The 24,599-nt window shown below is 36.2% G+C and overlaps 1 protein-coding gene across 8 annotated transcripts in view; it reads right to left on the bottom strand.

Annotated features, from left to right (window-relative positions):
- The window catches only part of Rbcn-3B (WD repeat-containing protein Rbcn-3B), a 717,321-nt gene that overhangs the window by 60,472 nt on the left and 632,250 nt on the right, over positions 1–24,599 (bottom strand). For all 8 annotated transcript variants that reach the window (XM_090405900.1, XM_090405903.1, XM_090405904.1 and 5 more), the window contains one exon: positions 19,864–20,050. In XM_090405900.1, coding sequence (XP_090262026.1) covers positions 19,864–20,050 — 187 coding nt within the window. The remainder of the gene's footprint in view (positions 1–19,863; positions 20,051–24,599) is intronic.

Raw genomic sequence — 24,599 nt, forward strand, 5'->3', positions numbered from 1 at the left:
CTTGGTTTAGCTCGATTTTGGATTTTGCCTTCAGTGAGAAGTGAATTTCCTGAATTATCTGAAGCAGCATTGAAAATCATTGTGCACTTCTCTACAACCTATCTTTGTGAGAAAGGATTTTCATTGCTCCTTCAAATAAAAACAAAATACAGAAATCCTCTTTGTGTGTGTGTGTGTGTGTGTGTGTGTGTCGATCTTCGACTGAATTTGACCAATATTGAGCCAGATATCAAGCAACTCTGCAAAGGCCGAGAAGCTGAATCATCTCATTAAAACGCGTGGATAGGCTTATGTGTTCATCAGACATGTTGTAATAGATTTCACGGTATGATATGAACACAGATGGATAAGAAAATAACTATTTTCTTATCCATAAGCTTATAAGCTAATATTTCGCTGGTATTATATCCAGCGAAATATTAAGTTAATAAATAGCTATTTTCTTATCCATCTGTGTTCATATCATACCGTGAAATCTATTACAACATCTCATTAAAAGAAAGTAGTAACATAATTATATCATCTTATTTATTTGTTTAATAAAAATTAAAACTTTGTTCAATGATTTACTTTTAATCGTTTACTTCCAATTTAATTAATTATGTTTCCATATGTATTCAAAAACATGCTTTTAGATTTATGTTATAAATGGCACAGTTTTTTCAAAATGTTGGTAATTCCTACTTAGGTTTTTAAAAAAATTACGAAAAGTCAAAATGAAGTATAGGGAAAAAAAATTACAAACAGTGTTTATTTTTGAAGTAAAATTTAATTCCAAAATTTAAAATGCTATTTTTCTTGCTTTTCTGTTTGCAAAATCATCGATGACATTATTGAAGCCTATTTCATCACTCAGTTGCTGTTTTGTAGACAGTAAAGAAAGATTTCTTAAACGCCAAAAAGTGCTGCCCGGGGAGGATTACCCCCTCCCCCATCCCCAGCTACGCCTCTGTAACTTAGTGGTCCGTAGAATTGTTTTCAGCATTTTACTGGTCCTTGGCCTTAGAAAGGTTGAGAAACACTGCTTTAATCAATGTGAATGGTAGAAAAGTGACAGAAAAAACAGTTGAGTTACTAAGCAATCACTCTGAAAGGGTATATCATCATGTTGGAAATTTTGAACTTGCCATTATGTCAAGTAGACTGATATCAAATTTGAGGTAAATCAACTGGAGGTGCTCAGCATAATGAAAAATATTAATAAGAATTGAGCAGTGGAACTGGCAGTGCCCCAGACAAAGTTGCTTAATCTAAATCTCAGTACTAGCATGGTTCCAAGGAGTAGAAAGAGGGAAAGATAGTTCCATTATATAAAGGTGGCTCTAAGACAAAAGTAGCAAATTACACACTACTTAACATTTCAGAAGTGATGGTTAAAGTATTGGAAAAGTTGGTTAAAGGTAAAATCCAAGAATTGATGGACAGGAATATGATAAGGAACACTTGATGATGAGGAACACTTGGAAGAAAGTTGTGGAGAAAAGTAGATCCTGCCTTAGTAATTTATTCCCATTTTATAATAAAGTGACAGCAGAATTAGATAAAGGAAGTAGTTACGATATGATTTTACTGGACTTTGCAAAAGCATCTGACAGAATGATCATGGAAAACAGAGAGGATACAGAAGATGGGATGGGAGAGGATTACTGCTAGTGATAGCAGATGAATTGAATCCAAAAAGAACAGAAGAGAGAAAGAGAGATGTAGGAGGGTAGTTGTTCACTTGAAACAGTCTGGTGTGAGATTGAAGTGACAAAATATACAGTTGGCTGCTGTTATAGGCCAGGGAGGGTTTCCATGCATGATCTGCAAGACATGCAGCAGAAATGAGAACATTCAGTGCAGGCAGAGTAATTATTATGGGAGACTTGAACTATAGAGATATAGATTGAAAGGAAGAAAGATCGCATAACAGGAAAGAAATGGAATTTATACACCTACTAAGAGATAATTACTGGAGACTGCATGTGAAGGGGGCATGAAAGTGCTGGACCTATTCATAGGATCAGAAGAGCTAACAAAAAATAAGGTGTCCGCATTGTCTCCACTAGGGGAGAGAGTGATCATGCAGGCTTGACTTGGGAGGTTATAAAGCATGAAGAATATTCTCTCAAGAAGGGATATATGTGTAACTACAAGGCAGGTGATTATGACAAGTTTAGTAGGCAGCTTGAAACTGTGCCATGGCATAAAAACCTGCAAGGGAAGGATGTTAGTAGTGCATAGGAGATAGGTAAGGAACATCTTAAGGAAGCAATATCAGAATATCCAAGGTCAGGAGGATTATTCAGGTAGGAGTTGGATGAATGAGTAGTATAATTAAGCATGAGCTATACAAAAAAGTAAATGTTGTAGAGGGTACATAATGAATAAAGTGACTAGCAAGCTCATGAACAGTACAGAAGTCGGGCAAGAAAGGTGATCAGCATGATAAGGAAGGAAAAATCAGATTATGAGAAGAAACTAGCTGAGCAGGCCAAAGGAAATTGCAAAGAGTGTTGTTATGGTAAGTAAAAGAAAGAATGACTATGGCAGGATAAGCATAATGAGTGCTGATGGTGATGAAGTGACAGAAGCTGACAAAATAGTTGAGTTGCTGTGTAACTACTTTGCAAGTATATGACATCCAGGTGAGGTTACTCATGTGATATATATGATAGGAATTGATGTGGGAAGAAAGGTGGATGAATTCAACATTCTTAGGATATTGCAGAATCTCAATGTAAACTGAGATTTACATTGACATATGGCTGTGGAATTAGATGGAATATTAGGTCACATTTTACAAGAATGTGCAAAAAAAATTACAACCTCTGACTAGGCTCTTTAATTTAAGTTTCAGCTGTAGTAGAGTTCCAAGGGAGTTGAAAGAGAACAAAATAATTCCTCTGCATAAGGAAGGTTCTAAGACTGCAGTAGCAAATGATAGACCACTCAGTATCTCAGGAGAGGTGGTAAAAGTTGGTCAAAAAGAGAATTCAAGAATGGATGGATAAGAGTTACAACTGAGTTGGATAAAGGGAATGGTTACATCATGATTCTGTTGGATTTTGCAAAGCATCTGACAGAATTCCGCACAGATTTGTTATGCAAATCAGAACGAATGGGAATGAATATGACATTAATTATATGAATAAAAGGATAGCTAATGAACAGATGCCAAAAAAAGTGGTATATGGAGGAACAGAATCCAGGAAAAAGTGACTAGTGGTGGGCTGCAAGGTTCTATACTAGGACTATTACTGTTTATTTTTTACAAAAATGATATAGGAAATAATCTGAAGGGAAATATTCAGTTGTTTGGAATAATAGTTAATCAAGGTAATGTGGAGAGCTTGCAAGATGATTTAAATAGGCTGTCAGTATGGACAAAAGATAATGGGTATCAGTTTAATGTGGAGAAATGTCAAATTATGCATTTTTAGGATAAGTTGATTACAAGCTGTGTACCACACTGATGGAACTGTACTCCAGGAAATAGATGAATCTAGGGATTTTGAGGTTGTAGATGACAGAGTTGTTTTTTAGTGAACATATTGTTAAGATAGTTCATAGGATTATGTGGCTATTGAAGAACACTAATAAGAAGAGATAAGGAAATTATTATTCCTCTTTATAAGGTGTTGATATGTCCACATTTGAATTACTGTGCTCAGGTTTGTTCACTTGGGTTTCTTGGTGATGAAGAAGTAGTGAAGAGGATTCAGAGGCAAGTGACCTGTGGAATGCAGCCTATGAGGACATATTGAAGATTTGTGGTTGTAGAAGTTAGTTGATAGGGAAAAAAAACAAACAAAAAAAACAACAACAGGGGATATGAACAGAAATATTTAAGTTACTTAAAGTTTTATAGGATTGATGCAGGTAAATATTTCAGCACTTGGCAAACGGAGCAGAACAAGAGGTCCCTGGAAGTTGAGTAAGAGTGTGGTTAGTAGGGTTGTGAGGGCTAGATTTTTCACTTGGAGAGTGTTAAATGATATTAGTTTCGAGAACTATGTCTGTTAATGGGTTTAAAGAGGTACTGCATTCATGGAAATATGATAGATATGAATTCAAGGAGGTATGATAAATATTGTGTGGACAGTGACTCATTGCGAGAGAACAATGGTTCTCTCACAATGAGTCTTCAGACTCCATGGAGATGCCTATACAATGATAATAATAATAAACGTTGGAGCAATTGGGAATGGATATGAAGCTAGTAGGCATGGGGGGGGGTACAGACAGTGTTAAATCTTGAATAGAGGGAATTTTAGAAATATAATTCCTATTGTTCAGATTTAACAAGTATCAAAAATACTGCTAAAATACTTGTCTGTTAATAAGAGAAATTGAGTAAATGAAATAACGTTAATATCTTTTCCTTTAAGTTTTGAATATTGTATTATCAAGTGTTTTGTATGAGAAAAATAGAAATTGTATATGTGGTGAATTGTGCATAAGTATACCAAGGGCAAGCTAAAGTTCCAGACAAAATGAGAGGATTAATTCATGACCCGAGGCTCACATGAACGCAAAGGTCAACATTGCGAAGGGGTTTCTAGTCGAAATGCAATGACAAGCAACAGTATCGGATGCAGAGTATTGAGGTGCTGAGTGGATGATGACGCAAGAGAGGGAAGGTCATCGGAGCAGAATATATAGAAGTTTACAATGCCGAAAAGGGGCTTTTTTCTTGTTGTTTCCGGAGAGTCGAAGTTCCAGTCGAAGTAACTGTCTACTTGACAGTTATGTCAAGTAGAATTCTGACATGAGATTTAGGACTCTGTACAGCACTGAAGTCAACATAACCCGAAGAGATTATGCAGAAATACGAGGTCGGACAACGGCAGCTTCGCTTTGCAAGGATCGTAGGCAATGAATCGTGACCGTATTACCAGACCTACATACAAGAAGCTAAGGCCAGAGGAACTTAGCAGCAAAAGAAACTTGTCTAGGAAGAAACTGATGTGAAATTACTAGCCACAGGAATTCAAAAGATGTTCGCAAGTAAAAGCCAGAGAGATCCCGACTTCACCACCAAGTAAGAACTTTCCATTTGTCTAGTAGGAAGAAAATAATTATAAATTTTGTGACTATGAATGAAAATTAACTGGAATTGTACATTATGTAGTAATGCAGGAGTTTAGGAACTATACCATTAGATGAGATCAATTACTCTGTGCTAGAGAACATAGCTAAGTTATAGAGTGTAATTCTAGAATCTGATGTTAATAGATAATTCCTGAACCTGAGTTTTATGTGATGATAATCTAAAATAAGCTAAGTTTTTAAGGGGGTAAGTTTTTAGGCACATGGTCCCTGAAAAGTTCAAGATTAGTTAAGGGACAGGAGTGTATATAAAGTTGTGTTACAAAAGGGTCACACATAGAACATTTGCAACTTACCCATATAAACTTCAGGACGTACTCTTCAAACCATGTAAGTGTTTCAGCCATGCTATTAAAACTCTTCTTTCTGTAAAACTTTGAAAGTGTCTATTTCTTTTAAGCTAACCCTGTATTATATCAAGCTGCTTAATAGACCCCATATTCTAGACTCAGATGAATTTATTGAATGACAATTGTATATCTCTTTTTCTTAGTAATGAATAAATTATTTTCTTGTCAAACAAATAACTTGCCTGATCACTAAATTCAATGCACTGTTCATAAACAGAACCTATGTGTATGTATTTGGATATAGTCACGACTGCAAAGTGAGAAACATATATGATTATAGTATAGGAATAAGATAGAGAATTAAGGATTGTGTGCCATACTGAATGTTTTAATCTTGGATAAAGAAAGTTCTCTTATCCTGTAAATTTTGGTGGCGCAGCTTAAACAAATAAATTTCCAAAATTTTTAATCAGATTGAGCACTAGTAATCTAACAAACAATTTGGCTCTAGCCCGAGGCACTGTCTTTGTTATCAGAGTTTCGCACACTCGAGCAATATATTAGTAGTGGCCCCAAATTGAGGTGGCGCTAGTGTCCTTGGTAAATGTGGCGGTCGAGTTTAGCTAGTCTAGAAAACGTGTTTTTAAAGTTAAATATAGTGTGGCTTTTTGTCACAAATTGTGCTGCAATTGTGCATCGGTTAGAAACAAGTGTCCTTCAGTGGTATTATTGTTTAGAACTGTGTTGTATATATTGTGTTTTCACTGCCGTTTGTTTCACTATATCAACGTGTAAAGATGGCGTCCAACAAGAAACGTACGTCAGCGGCGCGCAGGACTTCTACTACTACAAGAAAGGCCGGCTCAGCGTTAGATTTTTCGCAATGGATGCGTTGCGGAAACTGCTATATGTATGCACCGAAAAATGTGAAGGATCTGTGGTCGGTCTGGCAAAATGAGAAGAACGAAAATGTCGACGTATGTGAGAAGTGTCGGGATAGGCTGGAGCGTTTAGGAATGGAAGCTGACATCGGGACCGTAGCGGAAGAACTTCGGCGGGAGTTTATGAAAATGAAAAATGACCTTCATCTTCTTCATGAGGAAGTGGAAGTGATCGGTAAGGAGATACTGGAAGTTAAAGCGGAGTTTAATGTGTTAAACAGAGAAATTAGGACTATAGAGATTACTTTAGCTGAAGTAACTAGAACAGGATTACATATGGGTGAGTCTTTGGTGAATGATTCAGTAATAAATAGTATGGGAGTGATTGGGAGTCAATATAATAAAACCACAAGTGGCCTAGAAGAAATGAGATGTAGTGAGAGTGGGGGGGTAAGTAATAGAGAGTTGAGTAATGAAGCTGGGAGAGTCATGCTGAATAGTGTAGAGAATGAGTCCATGAGTGTGGACTTGAATGAAGTTAAGAGTGGTAAAATATATGGTGATTCTATGATTAAGGGTATGGAGAGTGGTATGCATGAGGAGTGCTTGGCTGATGGGACAATAGAAAGAGTGGCTTTAGCAATAAAGAGAGGGCATGAAGCAGACAAGATGATAGTTATGGTGGGTACGAATGACCTGAGAGGTAGTATAAATCGGGTAGGAAAAGATTTAAGAACATTATTAGATATTGTGAAGAGGAAAAGTGTCAATGGGAGAATAGTGTGTGTGCTGCCTCGTTTTGACAATTACGAGTTAAGTAGACGAGCAATGATAATGAATGATATGATTGCAAGAATGTGCAGAAAAAGAGGTCTGGAGTTTGTTGATGTTTGGAGTGTGTTTGAAGGAAAAAGGCAGTTGTATGCTAGAGATGGACTGCATCTTAACATGGAAGGACATAAGCGATTGAAGAAGTTATTGTTTTCTGAACAGGTTGAAGTTATTGGGCAGGGAAACTAATATTGAAAAGGTTGAGTGTAAGAGAGAGAAACTTTAGCACTGATTGTGTATTTATTGATCCTTATAGACTGAATAAATTGCAGAAGAGAGGGGATAAAAATCAGCTTGGGACTACGGTAGTTAGTGACTTATATATCAGTTCTAAAGCCGGTACAAGATCTAGAGGGAATCTGCAATTTTTGTATACCAATGCTAGAAGCATTCGAAATAAGAGAGAAGAATTTATGGCATTAGTCAGTGAAATCTCACCAAAAGTTGTAGGCATTAGTGAAACTTGGCTGTCAGCAGAAGATGTGGTCACTGGAATTGAATGTGATGGGTACAGTATTTTCAGGGAGGATAGAGAAGATAGAACAGGAGGAGGAGTACTGTTGATGATAGCTGATGTGTTGCAGCCACAGAAAATAGTATATCATGATGATAGACATGTGAATGAGAGTTCATTTGAGGCAGTCTGGTGCGAAATAGTGACCAACGCAACCAAATATACAGTTGGATGCTGCTATAGGCCAGGGAGTACGGGGGGAGATATTGAATTCATGCATCAGCAACTTAGTGCAATGAGTGAAGGCTTGGTGATTATTATGGGGGATTTTAATTACGGTGATATCAATTGGAAGGAGGAAATATCACGTAGCAAAAAGGAAATGGAATTCATACATCTTCTACGAGATAATTACTTGAAACAGCACATAACTGAAGGGACACGTGGTGTGAGAGTGTTGGACCTGGTTATTGGTTCAGAGGTTATATGCATAAGTAAGGTGTCCTCGTTACCTCCAGTTGGTGAAAGCGATCATGTGGTATTGACTTGGGAGGTTGCAAAATGTGGATTTTTCTATTAAGAAGGGGTATGTACGGAACTACAGGTTAGGCAATTATAACAAGCTTCGGAGTGAGCTTGCAGCCATCCCATGGCAGAACATATTGCAAGGGAAAGATGTTAGCAGTGCTTGGGATAAAATCAGCGGGTATCTGAGGAAAGCAATATCAGATTGTGTCCCCATGGTTAGGAGGTCAAACAAGGCAGGCATTAGATGGATGAGCAGTAGTATCAAGCTTGAACTGCAAAAAAAGAAAATGTTATGGAGAATTTACAAGGAGAAAGGCGATCAGGACACCCATGAGCAGTACAAGGCTCAAGCTAGGAAGGTTACCAGCATAGTAAGAAAAGCTAAATCAGATTATGAGAAGACCTTAGCCAAAGAGATCAAGGGTAATCCCAAAGAGTTCTTCCGCTATGTGGCAAGTAAGAGGAAGAATGACTTCGGAAGGATAACCTTAGTGGGTGCTGATAGTATTGAGGTGACAAAATCAGATGTAATAGTTGAGTTACTGAGTGATCACTTTTCAAAAGTCTATCACCCAAGTGAGGATATCTCTATACCTACAGCAATACCTAATGTGAGAATGGAAGCTAAAGAATCAGAGGTATTAAATATATTGCAAAACTTAAATGCAAACACTGCGGTAGGCTTAGATGGAATATCAGCTCGGGTGTTGCTTGAATGTGCAAATGAATTGTCAACCCCTCTCACCTGGATATTTAACTTAAGTTTGAACTCTGGTATGGTCCCTAGGGAGTGGAAGTTAGGCAAAGTGGTACCTTTGCATAAGGGTGGCTCTAAAACTGCGGTATTGAATTACAGACCAATCACCATCTCAGGAGTAGTGGTAAAAGTATTGGAAAAGTTGGTTAAAGACAAAATTCAAGAATGGGTGGATCAGGATATGATACTCTATAGAGGCCAACATGGTTTTGTTAAAGGTAGATCCTGCCTTAGCAATCTATTAACTATTCATAATAGAATAACATCTGAGTTGGACAAAGGAACTGGCTACACAGTGGTACTTCTGGATTTTGCTAAGGCTTTTGACAGGATACCCCATAGAACACTGTTACGCAAATTGGAGCAGATGGGAATGGATATTAAATTGGTGATATGGATAGGAGAATGGCTCAGGGAGAGATACCATAAGGTGGTGTATGGAGGAGCCGAGTCCAGAATGAGGCAGGTGACCAGTGGTGTGCCTCAGGGCTCTGTGCTTGGGCCAATGTTGTTTAATTTGTATATAAATGATATAGGAAACGGCTTAAAGGGAGATATTCAGTTGTTTGCTGATGATGCAAAGTTGTGTAGTGCAATAAAAAATCAAGCTGATGTTGAAAGTTTGCAGGAGGATTTAAATAAGCTGGTAAAATGGGCAAAAGAAAATGGATGTCAGTTCAATGTGGAAAAGTGTAAAGTCATGCATTTTGGGATTAAAAGATTACCAGCTGTGTACTACATCGATGGAAAGGTACTCCAAGAGATTGATGAGGCTAGGGACTTAGGGTATTGGAAGATAGGGAGATGAAGTTCAGAGGACACATTGCTAAGGTTTCCAAGATTGCACATAGGATTACTTGGTTGTTGAGGAACACACTGACATCCAGAGATAAAGAGGTTATTATTCCCCTTTATAAAGCATTGATACTTCCACATTTGGATTACTGTGCTCAGGTCTGGTCACCTGGATTCCTTGGAGATGAGGAGAGGGTTCAGAGAAGAGTGACCAAGTTGGTGAGTGATATAAAAAATGCTCCCTACATTGATAGATTGAGAGCTTGTGGATTGCAGAGATTGGTTGATAGGCGAAGAAGAGGGGATATGATAGAAACATTCAAATTACTAAAAGGTTTTTATAGGATTGATGCAGGGGAAATGTTTCAGCTGTGTGAAAGTGATGGAAGAACAAGAGGTCATCTCTGGAAATTAAAGAAGAGTGTGGTTAACAAAGGTGTCAGAACAAGGTTTTTTGCCTGGAGGGTGGTGAATGAGTGGAATTCATTGCCTGACTTAGTTGTGAGCTCTTCGTCTGTAAATGAATTCAAGAAGAGATATGACAGATATTGTTTTGCTAGTTTGGGTCTCCCGCGATGAGTCTACTGACTCCATGGAGATACCCGTAATAATAATAATAATAATAATAATAATAAGTTTGAAGTACTATCAAGGATTAAGATTAGACCAGGGGTAAAACATAACATATAAGTAAATAACAAAATTAGCAGATTTTTCAAAAACGAAGCCCAACAAGAATCAATTATAAGATTTAATTGATAACATAATTTAAAATAACCAATGATTTTTACAACAGACACCAGAGGGTAGCATATAGTGAAGTGGAATCTAGGAAAATGAGGGTGACTAGTGGAGTACCTTAAAGTTCTGTATTAGGACCATTACTCTTTAATTTGTATATTAATGATATAGGGAAATAGTTATAGAGTGATATTCAGTTGTTTGCTGATGATTCAAAACTGGGGAACGCAATAGTTGATAAAGATGATGTAAATATACTGCAGGATGATAAAGATGATGTAGTGAAGGATAATAATTATGAATTTAATGCTGCAAAATATATACTTTAGTTTGAAAAGATTACACACTATACATCACAATGCTGCTGCTGGAATGCAGGAAATGGATGAGGATAGGCATTTGGAGATAATGGTGGACAGAGAGTTGAAGTTTAGGAAAAGCATGCTGCAAAGGTTAGCAAAAATAGCTCAAAGGATTAATTGGATATTGAAAAACACACTAACAAGTAAAGACGAAGAGGTATTAACCCTATTTATAAGGCTATGATTTGGCTGCATCTTCATAATGTGCACAAATTTAGTCACAAATCTGGGTTTCTTTAGGATCAGGTGGTGGTAGTGAAGAGGATACAGAGACAAATGACCAAGCATGTGACAGGTCTATGGGATGCTCCCTATGAGGATAGATATTGAAGGTGTGTGAATTGTAAAGTTTAGTTGATAGGCAGGAAAGAGGTGACATTATAGAAACTTTTAAGTTAATAAAGGATTCAATACGATTGACACACAAAAAAGTTTTCAATACATGACAAATATAGAAAGAGAACTAGGAGTCACTTTTGAATGTCGTGTAATAGTGCAGTTAGTAAGGGTGTTAACACACACACGTTATTATCTAGAAAGATTCCTATTATCATCAACTGAATTTTGTACTCTGTCTTTAACTAATCTCCTCTGATATTGTCACCAACATATCTGAAATACAAACAAGCCTATTGCTTAGTAATACTGATTTAGATACCCATTATGCAGGGATATAATTTTCTCTTTCTTCTGCTCTTCAGGAACTGTTCCTGTCATCATACTCTTCTTGAACAACCAATTACGGATTAGGCTGTCAGAAGTTGTTACTTGTGCCCTGACAGTGAATGAGTTTAAGGAGAGGCATAATAGGTATTGTGTGTTTAAAAGTCAGGGTCTCCCTGCAATGAGTCTTCTGACTCCATGATGAAAATATCTGTATAATAATGATAATAATAACGAAAACTTTCCATTCTTAATAAGCATGGAAAATATTAAGTCAACATGTGACAACATCAAACTAAACACAGTGGCTGAGACAAAAAAGCATACTATTAAAGTGACTTTTTAAAAATTAAAGGAGAAAGCTAAATTACAACATAAAATTAATTTCTGATGACATAAATATAAAACACAGTTCATTAAGAATGCTGCAGGCAATTATCATATGGTGTGTATTTTTTTCCCCTTTAATTTTAAGAAATCAGTAAGTAAACACACACTGTTAAACTGTGAATGAAATTGTTTTGTATATATATATATATATTTTTTTTTTCATTCACATTTAACATAATATACCATATACCAAGCAAGACTTGTGTAAATATTATTTAATGTAAACAACTTATTTTACAATTTAATATTCATATAACTACCTTAATTTTGTCTAATATTTAATTATTTAATCAAGAATATATGTATTAATAGTAGAAAGACTGTATTAAATATTATTAAGCTATTTTATAAAAAAAAAAAAATCAGCTAACGCCTTTTTATTCCCGTATACGGGGAGTAGGCGAGGCCATTTAGCCCTATCTAACTTTTGGAGACTGAGTGGGCAGTTCAATCTCCACTGGTACCAATCAGAGACAGATGGCCCAAGGCTATCACTAATTAAGCGGTACGCAGTGAAGAGAGACGGCTCAAATGTGCCGCCATCTCGTGGTCCCTAACCCTAACACAATATATCTAATGTCTGAAATAATGTGGGTTCTACGGTCGATTTTCTTGAGTTTACAGGAGGAAAAACCCGAGTTTCCGGGAGGAAAAACCTGCTTGCCCGTGCCAGAGATCGACTAACTCGGGAACCAGTCGAAAAAAGGCTTAGAAAAATTTCCTCTAGTCGCCGACTAGACTCGAAACCAAGTCTTCCTTCGTGCGGCCAAACGCCGTGGTTGGCAAACGCCACATCCACTGAGCTACACAGGCTCCTATAATTGTTATTCTACAACTTATTAGCTAACTGCTTCTCAAGAGTGAACAAGCTATTTTATTTATTACTATATTATTATTATAAGAATTTGTATTTGATCATTTAACTGCGCATTAATTGAAATGTAAATATTCCTTATTTATTCGTATTTGTAGAAGTTTAGCATTATGCAATACCTCAATTTTATTATATTTTGTTTGGTTGTCATGGAGATGTATGTAAGTGAGCGAGCACGTTTTGGACCAGCACGTTGAGGAGAAGGTTTATTGAAAAGAGTTTTAGAAAGAAATCACGAGAATAATTTAAGGGGATAGAATGGATATAAAAAGGAAGAACGCTGGAAATTATTATATTTAAGAGAGAGAGAAAGGAGAGGATTGGCATTAGGTTGGAATCGGAGCATTCGGCATTCGGGAATCACAGTGCGATAACAGCGAGTCGGCAAGTCACTCAAGCAGCTAATAAAGTCTACTAGTCGAGAAGCAGTTAGCTAATAAGTTGTAGAATAACAATTATAGCTACAGAAAACAGCTGAGAGACTATTAATTAGACTAGCGATACTTGAATTGAGATATAATTTCAGGGCCGACCTGTCAAGGACACACAGAATCTTGAAATAAAGCATCGAGTAACTAGGGAATAGTAGAGGCTGTAAAATTGAAGTTTACCGTTAGCTGTGTTTAGAATTGTAGTGTCTAAAGAATTAATTGAATGCCGGAAGAGTGAACAACTGTGCATATAAAACCTCAAGTTAAGGAATTATTGTGTGTTGCCTTATTTCATGAGTAATCAGTAGTACTTTATGCAACAACGTTTGTTTATGTGTATAGTGACCGATGATTAATTCAGTTATTGCTTAGAGGAATTATTTTAATGAGTGCCGTATACTGTTTATGTATTTAGTTATAAAAAGTGTTTATGTATAAGTAAGTGAAGAAAAAAGATTATCGGTAAGATTATTCCAACCGTTAATATTCCTATACAGAGAAGTGAGAGTTTCATCCTAGAATTTCCTTATATACTAACAATAACTATTGAGGAAGTTAGCTAAAGTGTAAAAGTGTTTGTTTGTGAAGAGGTATTACTGCAATTTTTTGTTGTATTTGGAACTTAAGGAACTGTGAGAAGACTGTATTATAGAGATAACAGATTTACCATTGTATGAGTTGAATGATTGAATTTATCTGAGGAGTTAAAATGTTTGTGATATCTTAATTACTGAATTGAAGCTAAGTGTAAAATTTGTGATTCTAAAATTAAATGTTCGTTTTTGTTAATCTAAAGTTGTATTTTGCCTGAAACTCTTTTACTGCCCCATTCATAAAATATTCGAACCAAAGCGGGTAAATTGAGTAAGTTAAATATCTTGGCCAGTATATATAATATTAACATCTAAAAGGAGAGACAGTTGTGAGTTGGTTTTTCTTCAGTTCTTGAACTAATTCAGATATAGAGTGGCGCAGTCTTTAAATATAACTTTTCTCTATATTTGCATTAGAAATCAACTAGCAACTATTTTTTTTTGTTTAAGAACATCGTAATAGTAATCATGTCGGATCCAAAGTATAGATTGACAAGAAGTAGGATCCAACAACACAATATCAGCATTATTCCAAGGCTCAACAGAGTCAAAAGTCCTGTGGTAGGAGGTCGCTACTCTCTATAAACGCCAACAACCATCACACTTTGTCTTGAATATATTTAGCATTAATGTACTCACCACCCACTCTGGCAAAGAATTCTACTCACTCACTGCTTATTGCGAAAAAAAAAAAAAAAAATCCACTCTACACTTCTTATGCAGCTGCTAAGTTGACCATCTTTTACATCTCCACCTCCTCTTTTTTTTGTTAAGTGATCCATCCATCCATTTTACAGCAGATTCATAGAAATGAATCTGCTATGGAATGTTATTAGGTGGTAGATAATTTTTATCATACAATGTAAGATCACTACCACCACTACTCTCACTTAACTGAGGTGTGAAATGATTAAAAAATTTGATCCCCAAGGAGTTTCTAAGTCTACTCACTGTATTAATGTACACTTTTTAAGAAACTCCTCATGGACCAAATATGGTACTTTTAAGCCTCCTGACCACTTACATCAACTATGATGAATACTTAACTTCTCCAATAAGCAGAGTGGGACATCTCACACCATATGATAAAAATCATCTACCATCTAATGACATTCACAACATGTATCCATTCCACAGCAGAATTTGAACACATGACCAATAGGTTGGAGAACATCTATCTCATGGATTATAACCAACTTATAAGACTACATCTAATTATCTATGACACATATATGCCACATTTTGCAGAGCATATTTCCTCACACCCAATATTCTATCTTAGATAGTTTTAGTTACTTGCCTCTGGATCCTCTATCTTCTCCCATATCTGTATATAGAAAGAAGGATAGTTCGTGATTGAAGACTTATATAAGGCTGATAGCAAGTATTGTTCTCATTAAGACAGAAATGTTCCAAGTAACTTTCAATAATCTTGCAACGTTAATAAGCTTGAAATGCTATTTACTGTCGCTTTTCTTGCATCTCCAACAGAGTAAAGGTCCATCAGTATAACATAGCAGCTATGGCTAAAGTGGTTGTATGGTAACTTTGAAAACAATGAATTGAAAATTCATCACCATCCTAGAGCACATGCATGTTCATATCTTCTTATAGCCACATTACATCAGAGCTCTATATTACTCTCATTAATTGCTTAACATCACCTGCAAATGAATAAATATCTCTAAAAACTCTGAACTATATAATCAATATATAAACAGTAGCTTATATCGGTCATCAATTCCTGTATCCAGGAAAACCATAATAATAATAATAATAATAATAATAATTATTATTATTATTAATATACCCTCCATGGAGTCTGCAGACTCATCGTGGGAGGTTCATTGACAACATATTTCTCATACTGAATCTTAAAATCCTTAACATTCCCTACATTAGCAAAATATTCCAGTAATGAATTCCATTCCTTTCACTGACAATTCATGTAAAAAATCTACTCGTCACATCCCTCTTCACCATGCTCTTACACAGCTTCCAGAGATGGCCTCTATTTCTTCTCCTCTTGTCTTCTACTCTTTTTGTAATCCCCCTATGGATTAATCCGATAAAATCCCCTCACTAACATAATGTCTCTATCATATAGCCTCTCTTTTCCTCCAATACTACAAACTCTGCAATCAACATTCCCAACATTCCAGAGTCCTGATATTGTCTTACTCACTCTTCTCTGAACACTCCAATGTTTCTACATCACACTAAAACCAAATTTGAGAACAATAGTCCAAGTGTGGTCTGACCAGTGCTTAATACAGTGGCAAAACCACCTCCTTATTCCTACACGTTAGAGTATATCATAGCAGTATTATGGTGTGCAGTCTTTACAACACTTGCAACATGTCCTCTAAACTTCAGTCTGCTGTTAACCATCATCCTCAAATCTCATCCAATTTCTGCAGTACAGCACTGTCAATATAGTACACAGCCTTATGTTTCTGCACTCAAAATGCAACACCTTGCACTTACTAAAACTACAACCCCACTTTTTGTCCAAGTCAAAGGTCTATTAAAATCTTACATGCCTAAACATTTCACAATCAGTATTCTCTACATTCCATGGCCTATAACAACATCCAATCAGATATACTAGCCTGTTAATTTCAACTTCACACTACACAGATTCAAAATGTGCTATCAATTTCCCCACTTTGTGGACACAATTCCACTGCAATCATTAACAGCTATCCCCTTATCTATCTCCTTTTCTCTTGATCTCAATAGTGATGTCATATGGTATTCTATCAAATGTTTAGAAATCTAGAAAAATTACCATATATTAATCTTCCATGTATACTACAGTTGGCATTCTCTTATAAAATGTAACCATATTAATGAAACAAGATGACCCATTAACGCGTTAATCTAGAAAGATTCCTATTCTCATAAACTGAATTTTGTATTCTGTCTTTTACTAATTCACCTCTGATATCTTCACTAACATATTTTAAATACAAACTGGCCTATAGCTTACTACTACTAATGTACTATTACTGATTTAGATAATTCATTATGCAAGGATCTTATAACCAACTTATAATCTTATAAAGTGGACAGGAAGAGTCCACTTTTCAGGGACTCTTCCTGTCATCACAACCAAGCAGTATTCTTGAACAACAAAGTCAAGAACACTGCTATTTCTTTTACACATCTGTTTAATATAGGTGGTGATATTCCCATCCAGTCCCACAGCCTTATTTACAAATTATAAAAAATGACATCTTCACTAACATATTTTAAATACAAACTGGCCTCTAGCTTACTACTACTATTGTACTATTACTGATTTAGATAATTCATTATGCAAGGATCTTATAACCAACTTATAATCTTATAAATTTGAGAACAATAGTCCAAGTGTGGTCTGACCAGTGCTTAATACAGTGGGAAAACCACTGTATTGCCACTGTGGGATTTTCAAAAACTATTTAGTAGATGCAATGTCTAAATGTATATCATGGGTGAGAAGGTTAAATAAGGTAGGTGTGAGATGGATGAATAAAGAGATTAAGCATGCAATACAGAGAAAAAGGGCATTGTGGAGGCAGCATAAGAGAAGTGGAAGTAACCAATTTCATGAGGTCTACAAAGACCAGGCAAGGAGGGTGACTTGGTTGGTGAAAGTAGCTAAAGAGAGGTATGAACAGCAGTTAGCTAATGAAGTCAAAAAGAATCCTAGGGAGTTCTTTCGATATGTAGCCAGCAAAAGAAAGAATGATTATGGAAGGATGACATTGATTGGAGAAAATGGTATAAAGAGAGCTGTTGCAGAATGTGTGGTGGAGATACTTAATGAGCAGTTCATAAAGATTTTTCAATCTTGTGAATGTGACTTCATGGAGAGATTAAGAGCAGTTGATGATGGGGAGGAGAGACTGACTGTAAGTGAGCAAGAGGTGTTTGAGGAGTTGAGTAAACTAGATGTAAATAAGGCTGTGGGACTTGATAATATATCACCACGTATTCTGAAGGAATGTGCCAGAGAGTTGACACCTGCCTTGACATATTTTTTTAATAAGAGTCTTGCACTTGGTCAAGTTCTTAAAGGAGGGGTCAAGTTCGTAAGGAGGGCAAGATTGTGCCACTTCATAAAGGAGGTGATCGAACTCAAGCATCAAACTATAGGCCTATCTGTGTGTCAGGTGTTGTGGTTAAGTTGTTGGAGAAGCTTGTGAGAACTAGGATCCAGAGTTGGGTTGACAACAATGGTATAATCTTTGATGGACAGCATGGATTTGCTAAAGGGAGGTCATGTTTTAGTAATCTACTTACTTATTACAATAAAGTGACTGCTTCCTTGGACAGAGGAGAAGGATACACAGTAATATACTTAGATTTTGCAAAGGCTTTTGATAGAGTACCTCATGATAAGTTGACAGTCAAACTAGAGCAGATGGGGTTGGATATTAGATTAGTGCATTGGATTGGAGACTGGCTATCTGATAGGTATCAACAAGTTGTGTATGGGGGTGCAATATCCAGGAAAAGGAAAGTCACTAGTGGAGTGCCTTAGGGGTCTGTTTTAGGGCCATTACTAGTTAACTTGTATATTAATGATATTGGCAAAGATTTGGATGGAGATATTCAGTTGTTTGCAAATGATGCAAAGTTGGGACGAACCATAAAGAGTAGTGAAGACGTTGTGGCCTTTCAAGAAGACTTGAATAAATTCAGTGATTGGGCAAGCAAATGGGGATGCGAGAGCAATGTTGCATAAGGTTTTAAAATTTGGAAAACAAAGATGGGATGCAGAATTTATGCTTGGTGAGAATATATTGTTGGAAGTAGAGGAAATAAGAGATCTGGGGGTGATAGTGGATCTAAAATTTAGGGGACACATCACGAAAATTGTGAAGACAACACAAAAACTTCTGGGAATGATGCAGAGGACACTGATGTGTAGAAGTAGGGAGATTCTTGTTCCATTGTATAAGGCTTTGATTAGGCCACACATGGACTACTGTGCCCAGATTTGGTCACCTGGTTTTCAGAAGAATGAAGAGATGTTGGAAAGGGTCCAAAGACAACTGACTAAGGCAGTTTCTGACCTCTGGAATGTCGAGTATGAGGAAAGATTGAAAAGATGTAATTTGCAGAGTCTAGTGGAGAGAAGGAAGAGGGGAGATATGATAGAGACCTATAAGTTGGCAAGGGGTTGTTATAGGATCAATGGTGGAGAAGTTCTACAGAGAATAGTGGGAGATCAGGGGAGAACCAGAGGTCATCCCTGGAAACTGTATAAAGAGGGTGTGAGTAGGGGAGTGAGAGGCAGGTTTTTTTCGTGCAGAGTTGTGAGCGATTGGAATGCCTTGCCTGAGAGTGTGGTGTCTGCAAGGAGTTTGAATGTGTTTAAGACACGGTATGATGAGATGTGTGTGAGATAAAAGGACCTCCTAGATGAGTCTTTGACTCCATGAGGTCTTGTTTAATAATAATAATAATAATAATAAAGTGGACAGGAAGAGTTCACTTTTCAGGGACTCTTCCTGTCATCACAACATCAGTATTCTTGAACAACAAAGTCAAGAGCAATGCTATTTCTTTTATACATCCGTTTAATATAGGTGGCGATATTCCCATCCAGTCCCACAGCATTATTTACAAATTATAAAAAATGATATCTTCACTAACATATTTTAAATACAAACTGACCTATAGCTTACTACTACTATTACTGATTTAGATAATTCATTATGCAAGGATCTTATAACTACTAATAATCTTATAAAGTGGACAGGAAGAGTCCACTTTTCAGGGACTCTTCCTGTCATCACAACCAAGCAGTATTCTTGAACAAAAAAGTCAAGAACACTGCTATTTCTTTTACACATCTGTTTAATATAGGTGGTGATATTCCCATCCAGTCCCACAGCCTTATTTACAAATTATAAAAAAACAACAATAATAATAATAAATACAAAAATATATATAAAATTAATAAAAAAAATTAGAAATAAATCCTTAGCTCAGTCACAGAACTAGTGTATCATAAGTTCACAACCTTTGCAGGTGAGAGTCACATTAAATCCTTTCTATTACTCAATCCCAAAGAAACAAGTAGAAATGACATCTAACATTCAGTTAGTTATTGTTGTACTCATAATAAACCATTCAAATATTTTATCACATCCAGAAATAAACCATCATTAAATTTAGCTCACCTTGGTACAAGTCTGTCAGAATCACAACAAAGCTCTAAAAGTCCTAATAAAATTTTGGATACGTCCAGATATGGTTCCCATACTGTAAATCCACGACCAATTAAGTCTATTGCAGCTCGTCTAAGTGAGGTGTGGGCTGGGAATTTGTCGGATGCTGGTGCTAGCAGCAGGAATGTCAATGCCTTACCTAGTAAAAACAAAACAAACACAAGGTTTGTTTGCATGTGTGTGTGTGTGTGTGAGAGAGAGAGAGAGAGAGAAAGATGTACTAATAGTATGAATTAAAATTTAGGTCTAAAACACTTCTTTAATGGTTTGGCACACAAATAACAAATTTTATGCAGGATATTCAAAATGGACTTCTCAATTTTTAAGATGTTTTAAGAATAATAAATTCTGGATCAATTTACTATGCAAAGCATAATAAATTTAACCAGAATATGGATATAAGCTAAAGTTTAAAATCATTCCTTTAGTTGTTCAGAAGATTTCCAGTAGTGATTTAAGCAAAGCTATATATACAGAAAATCCTCAATGCGGAAATTATTGTGAGAGAGAGAGACGGCATTCAGAGTACCAAAATACTGAAAATAATGTCTATGACAATCCTGTTTTAAAAAAAATCTGCTATAGGAAACCTTCAACTAAAACTATTCCTCTGGACTCTATACAAGTAGTGAAACTTTTATACAGGTATTGTACCATTGGAAAAACTTGAGTCAAATCCCACTTGGGATGTGAACTGAAAAAATCTTTATGGCAGCTTTCAACTAAAGATGAGTTAGCTGGTCACATACTGATGAAAGAGTTTTCTCCTAGAAAGTCAAGTTTTTCATTCTATAAGACTAGTAACTGCCCTTTTATCACATCAAATTTCTATAAAGCCAAGTTTGGCTGTGATCAGTGATTGTACCTCACACATGAATGGAAAAATTTCATCTATGATATAAAAATAATGATATAACATTATATAAATCAAGTGTCTACCACTTGATTTATATAATTTTGAATATATGGACTCTTGGGCAAGCAATCATGTCTTCTGTATGGTCCATGCTAAGGCAACTCATAAATGCCAGCGAGTGTATTTCCATAAGCTCTCTCTCTGGTCATATTTCATACCAAACTTTCATAGTTTCTACATTCTTCTTCTTCTTTCTGTCCACTGCTGGACGAAGGCCTCCTCCAGTTCTTTCCACTTTTCTCTGTTCTTGGCAATGGTTGACCAATTTTTCCCAACAAATTTTGACAGTTCATCACTCCACCTTCTTTTAGGATGTCTTCGGCCTCGTTTCCCTTCTTTGGAATCCAGTTCGTTAGTATAGTGGTTCATCGCTCATCTTCTCTTCTGGATAGATGTCCAGCCCATTTCCATTTTAGTCGCTTATGGTGAAGAATGATGTCAGTGATGTGAGTCTGGCTTCTTATCGAGATGTTTCACTTCTTATCTTTTAATGTGATCCTAGCATCAACTTCTTCATTTTTCTTTGAGTTGTTGTTAGTTTATTTGCCAGTACTTTTGTTAGCGCCCAAGTTTCACAACCATATGTGAGGACTGGAAGTATACACTCGTTAAACGTCTTCCTTTTTAAACAGAGTGGGACATCATTATTTTGAAAAACATATTTCCTTTTGAAGTCCACAGTTTAGATTAATGAGATGACCTAAGTATGTATATGAAGAGACTCTTTCCAAGAAATTGTTTTCTATTATTATGTTTTATGGTGTTACAAAACGATTAAACATGATTTTAGTTTATTGTCTGTTTATTTTTAGACCGAATTTTCTGCTTTCATGATATAGGACTTCTATCATTATATTAAGATCTGCAGTGTTTGCAAAAATTATGATATCATCTGCATATCTTAGGTGTGTTGAGTTTCTGTTATTAATTTTTATACCATGGTTTGTCCAGTTTATATTATTAAATATTTCTTGAAGGACTGCTGTAAAGATTTTGGGTGATAGAGAGTCTCCTTGTCGGAGACTCTCTATCACCCAAATTTTATTGCTACTTGTGTGAAGTTGGAGTGTTGCAGTGTGGTATATTTCCTGGAGGAGGTCCATATATTCTCCAGGAACACCCTGATTCTGGAGTGTTTGATTATTGCAAACTTTCATAGTTTCTACATTCAGCTTTGAAATAATGCTGGATTTAACATCCACTTGATTTATATAATTTTGCATCGCTGAACTGAAGCCTTTGGGCTGTTTATTTTAATATAATGATATAACAATTTTGCTCTAGAGTATTATTTGACTCATGCTAAGAAAGGTAAAGTGAGGGATGAAATAATTTAAAACGTAAGGATATCATTCCTGTGCAGTCTGAAAAAAAATTAATGGTTAGTAAGAAGTTGAAACTTGGCAAGTGAAAATCAACGGCGTAGAATATTTATAGAATAAGTTTTAAATATCATACCAATTATAGAATAACTAGATTACAAGCAATATTTGACATTTGGACAAACTGTTACCATAGCTCTCCAGCAGAATGAGGATCTTAATGTGTGTATATATATATATATTTCTATGAAGAGCGTACAGATTAAGTGATAAGGGGGGAAAAAAAATATATATATATATATATATACATACACCAGGGATGCATATAAGGGATATATTCAAGGGATATATGAGAAGATGTGATAGTGCAAACAAGCAAACAAACAGAGCAATTGATAGAAAGGCAGTACATTGTGACCTTCTATTGGAAAAGGCCCAAGTTCGATTCTCGTCATGACTGGAGAAATCTTTCTATGGATTTTTTTCAATTGACCTTCAATGAGTTTAGTAAATCTCATGTAGAGGTTGCAGGGTTTTTTTCTCCCTGTAACTCGGGATTTTCATCCCATATACACACATATCGGCTCTTCAGAACATGCAATTTACAGACAAAAAATACTAGTGGTGGTGGGCAGTAGATGGCGTTGATGTAGATGATGGTAGTGGTAGTAGAGGTTTGAGTCTTCAGATTCCTTTGAGGTGTCATGAAATAATAATAAAATTACAAGGTCATTACGAGTTTCCTAAACAATCAAATCAGTTTTTATCACTAATTTTATGACCATATCCTCTTCGATTCTTTAAATTGCTACTAACTGCATAATCATAATTCTTAATATACACATAAAATACTGTGATAGGAGATAATTAATTTTAATTAAGATAATCAATATATATTATAACTGGCTTCCTATAAACAGTTTTTCTGCTAAATATTTAGTCGTTATCAGATCTCTCCAATCTGATTTGATTACCACTTCCTTCTAAGGTCTTCTAAAGCATGGATAACAATGTGTTGTTATTATTATTACTAACATTTAACCTCCATGGAGTCAGAGAGTTATCATGGGAGGTACACGCCATTGCACTGAATGCTCATACAACCATGCTTTAAAGTGATTCAATGTGTCTACAACCACAACACACTTAGGCAATGCTTCTGACTCCTTCTTATACAGTTTCCAGCGATAACCTCTTGTTCTACCCCCACCTCTCCCAATTTATGAAAAATCTCTTCCATGCGAACCTGATAACAACCCCTGACTAGCTTATATGTCTCAAACACATCCCCCCCCTTCCTCCTATTCACGAGGCTCTGCAACTTACATTCTCTCAATCTGTCCTTGTACTCCATATTCCAAATACCACCTTTGTGAATCTTCTCTGGACCCTTTCCAACATATCCTCGTCACAATGAAAACCCAACAACCAAATCTGTGCACAATAATCTATACGAGGCCTGATCAAGGCCTTATACAATGGAATCATAACCTCTCTATTTCTGCATGTCAGGGTCCTCTGCATCATTGCCATTATCCAATGTGATGTTTTCACAACTTGTGCAACGTGGCCCTGAATTTCAGGTCCTTGTCCACCATCACTCCCAGATCTCTCATCTCTTCTATTTCTGTTAAAGTTTCCACAACAAGTGTATACTTTGCATCTCATCGTTGCTTACCAAATCTGAAAACCTTACACTTTGCAACATTGAACTGACAGTTCCACTTACTTGCCCATTCAGGCAATCTATTCAAGTCCTCCTGCAAGGCCATAACATATGCTAGATTCAGCATTGCTCTTTCCAATTTTGCATCATCTGCAAACAGCTACATATAATTAGTTAAACATATCCCAATATCAGTAACATACAAACTGAACAACAATGGTTCCGAAAATAACCCCTTAGGTACACTATTAGCGACCTTCTTCTTTCGAGATACTGCACCCCACGTACAACTTTCTGATATCTATCTGACAGTCAGTCACTGATCCAACTCAGAAGTCTGTTATCCAATCTCATCTGTTTCAATTTATTTAAGAGCTTGTCGTGTAGCAGTCTATCAAAAGCCTTTGCAAAATCTAAGTACACCACTGTATATGCATCTCCCCTGTCCAATGTATTTGTTATCTTGTTATAGGTCATAAGTTAGTGAAACATGATCTCCTTAACAAATCCATGCTGATAACCACAGTGAATACTGCTGTTATCAAGCCATTTCTGTACCCTACTTCTCACCAATCTCTCCAGTACCTTCACCACAACTCCATATATACAGACTGGCCTATAATTTGAGGCCACACCCTTATCACCACCTTTATAAAATGGAATAATTTTACACTCCTTCCACTCTCTTAGAACCTGTGCTGTTGTAAGAATTTTATTAAACAGGCATGCCAATGCTACTGCCAATTCCCTGGAACATTCCTTTAACAAGTGTGGTGATATGTCA

The sequence above is a fragment of the Typopeltis vanoorti genome, chromosome 15 (genome assembly GCF_054136105.1).
Source record: "Typopeltis vanoorti isolate ZY-2024b chromosome 15, IOZ_Tvanoo_1.0, whole genome shotgun sequence".
In the NCBI taxonomy this organism is placed as follows: domain Eukaryota; kingdom Metazoa; phylum Arthropoda; class Arachnida; order Uropygi; family Thelyphonidae; genus Typopeltis; species Typopeltis vanoorti.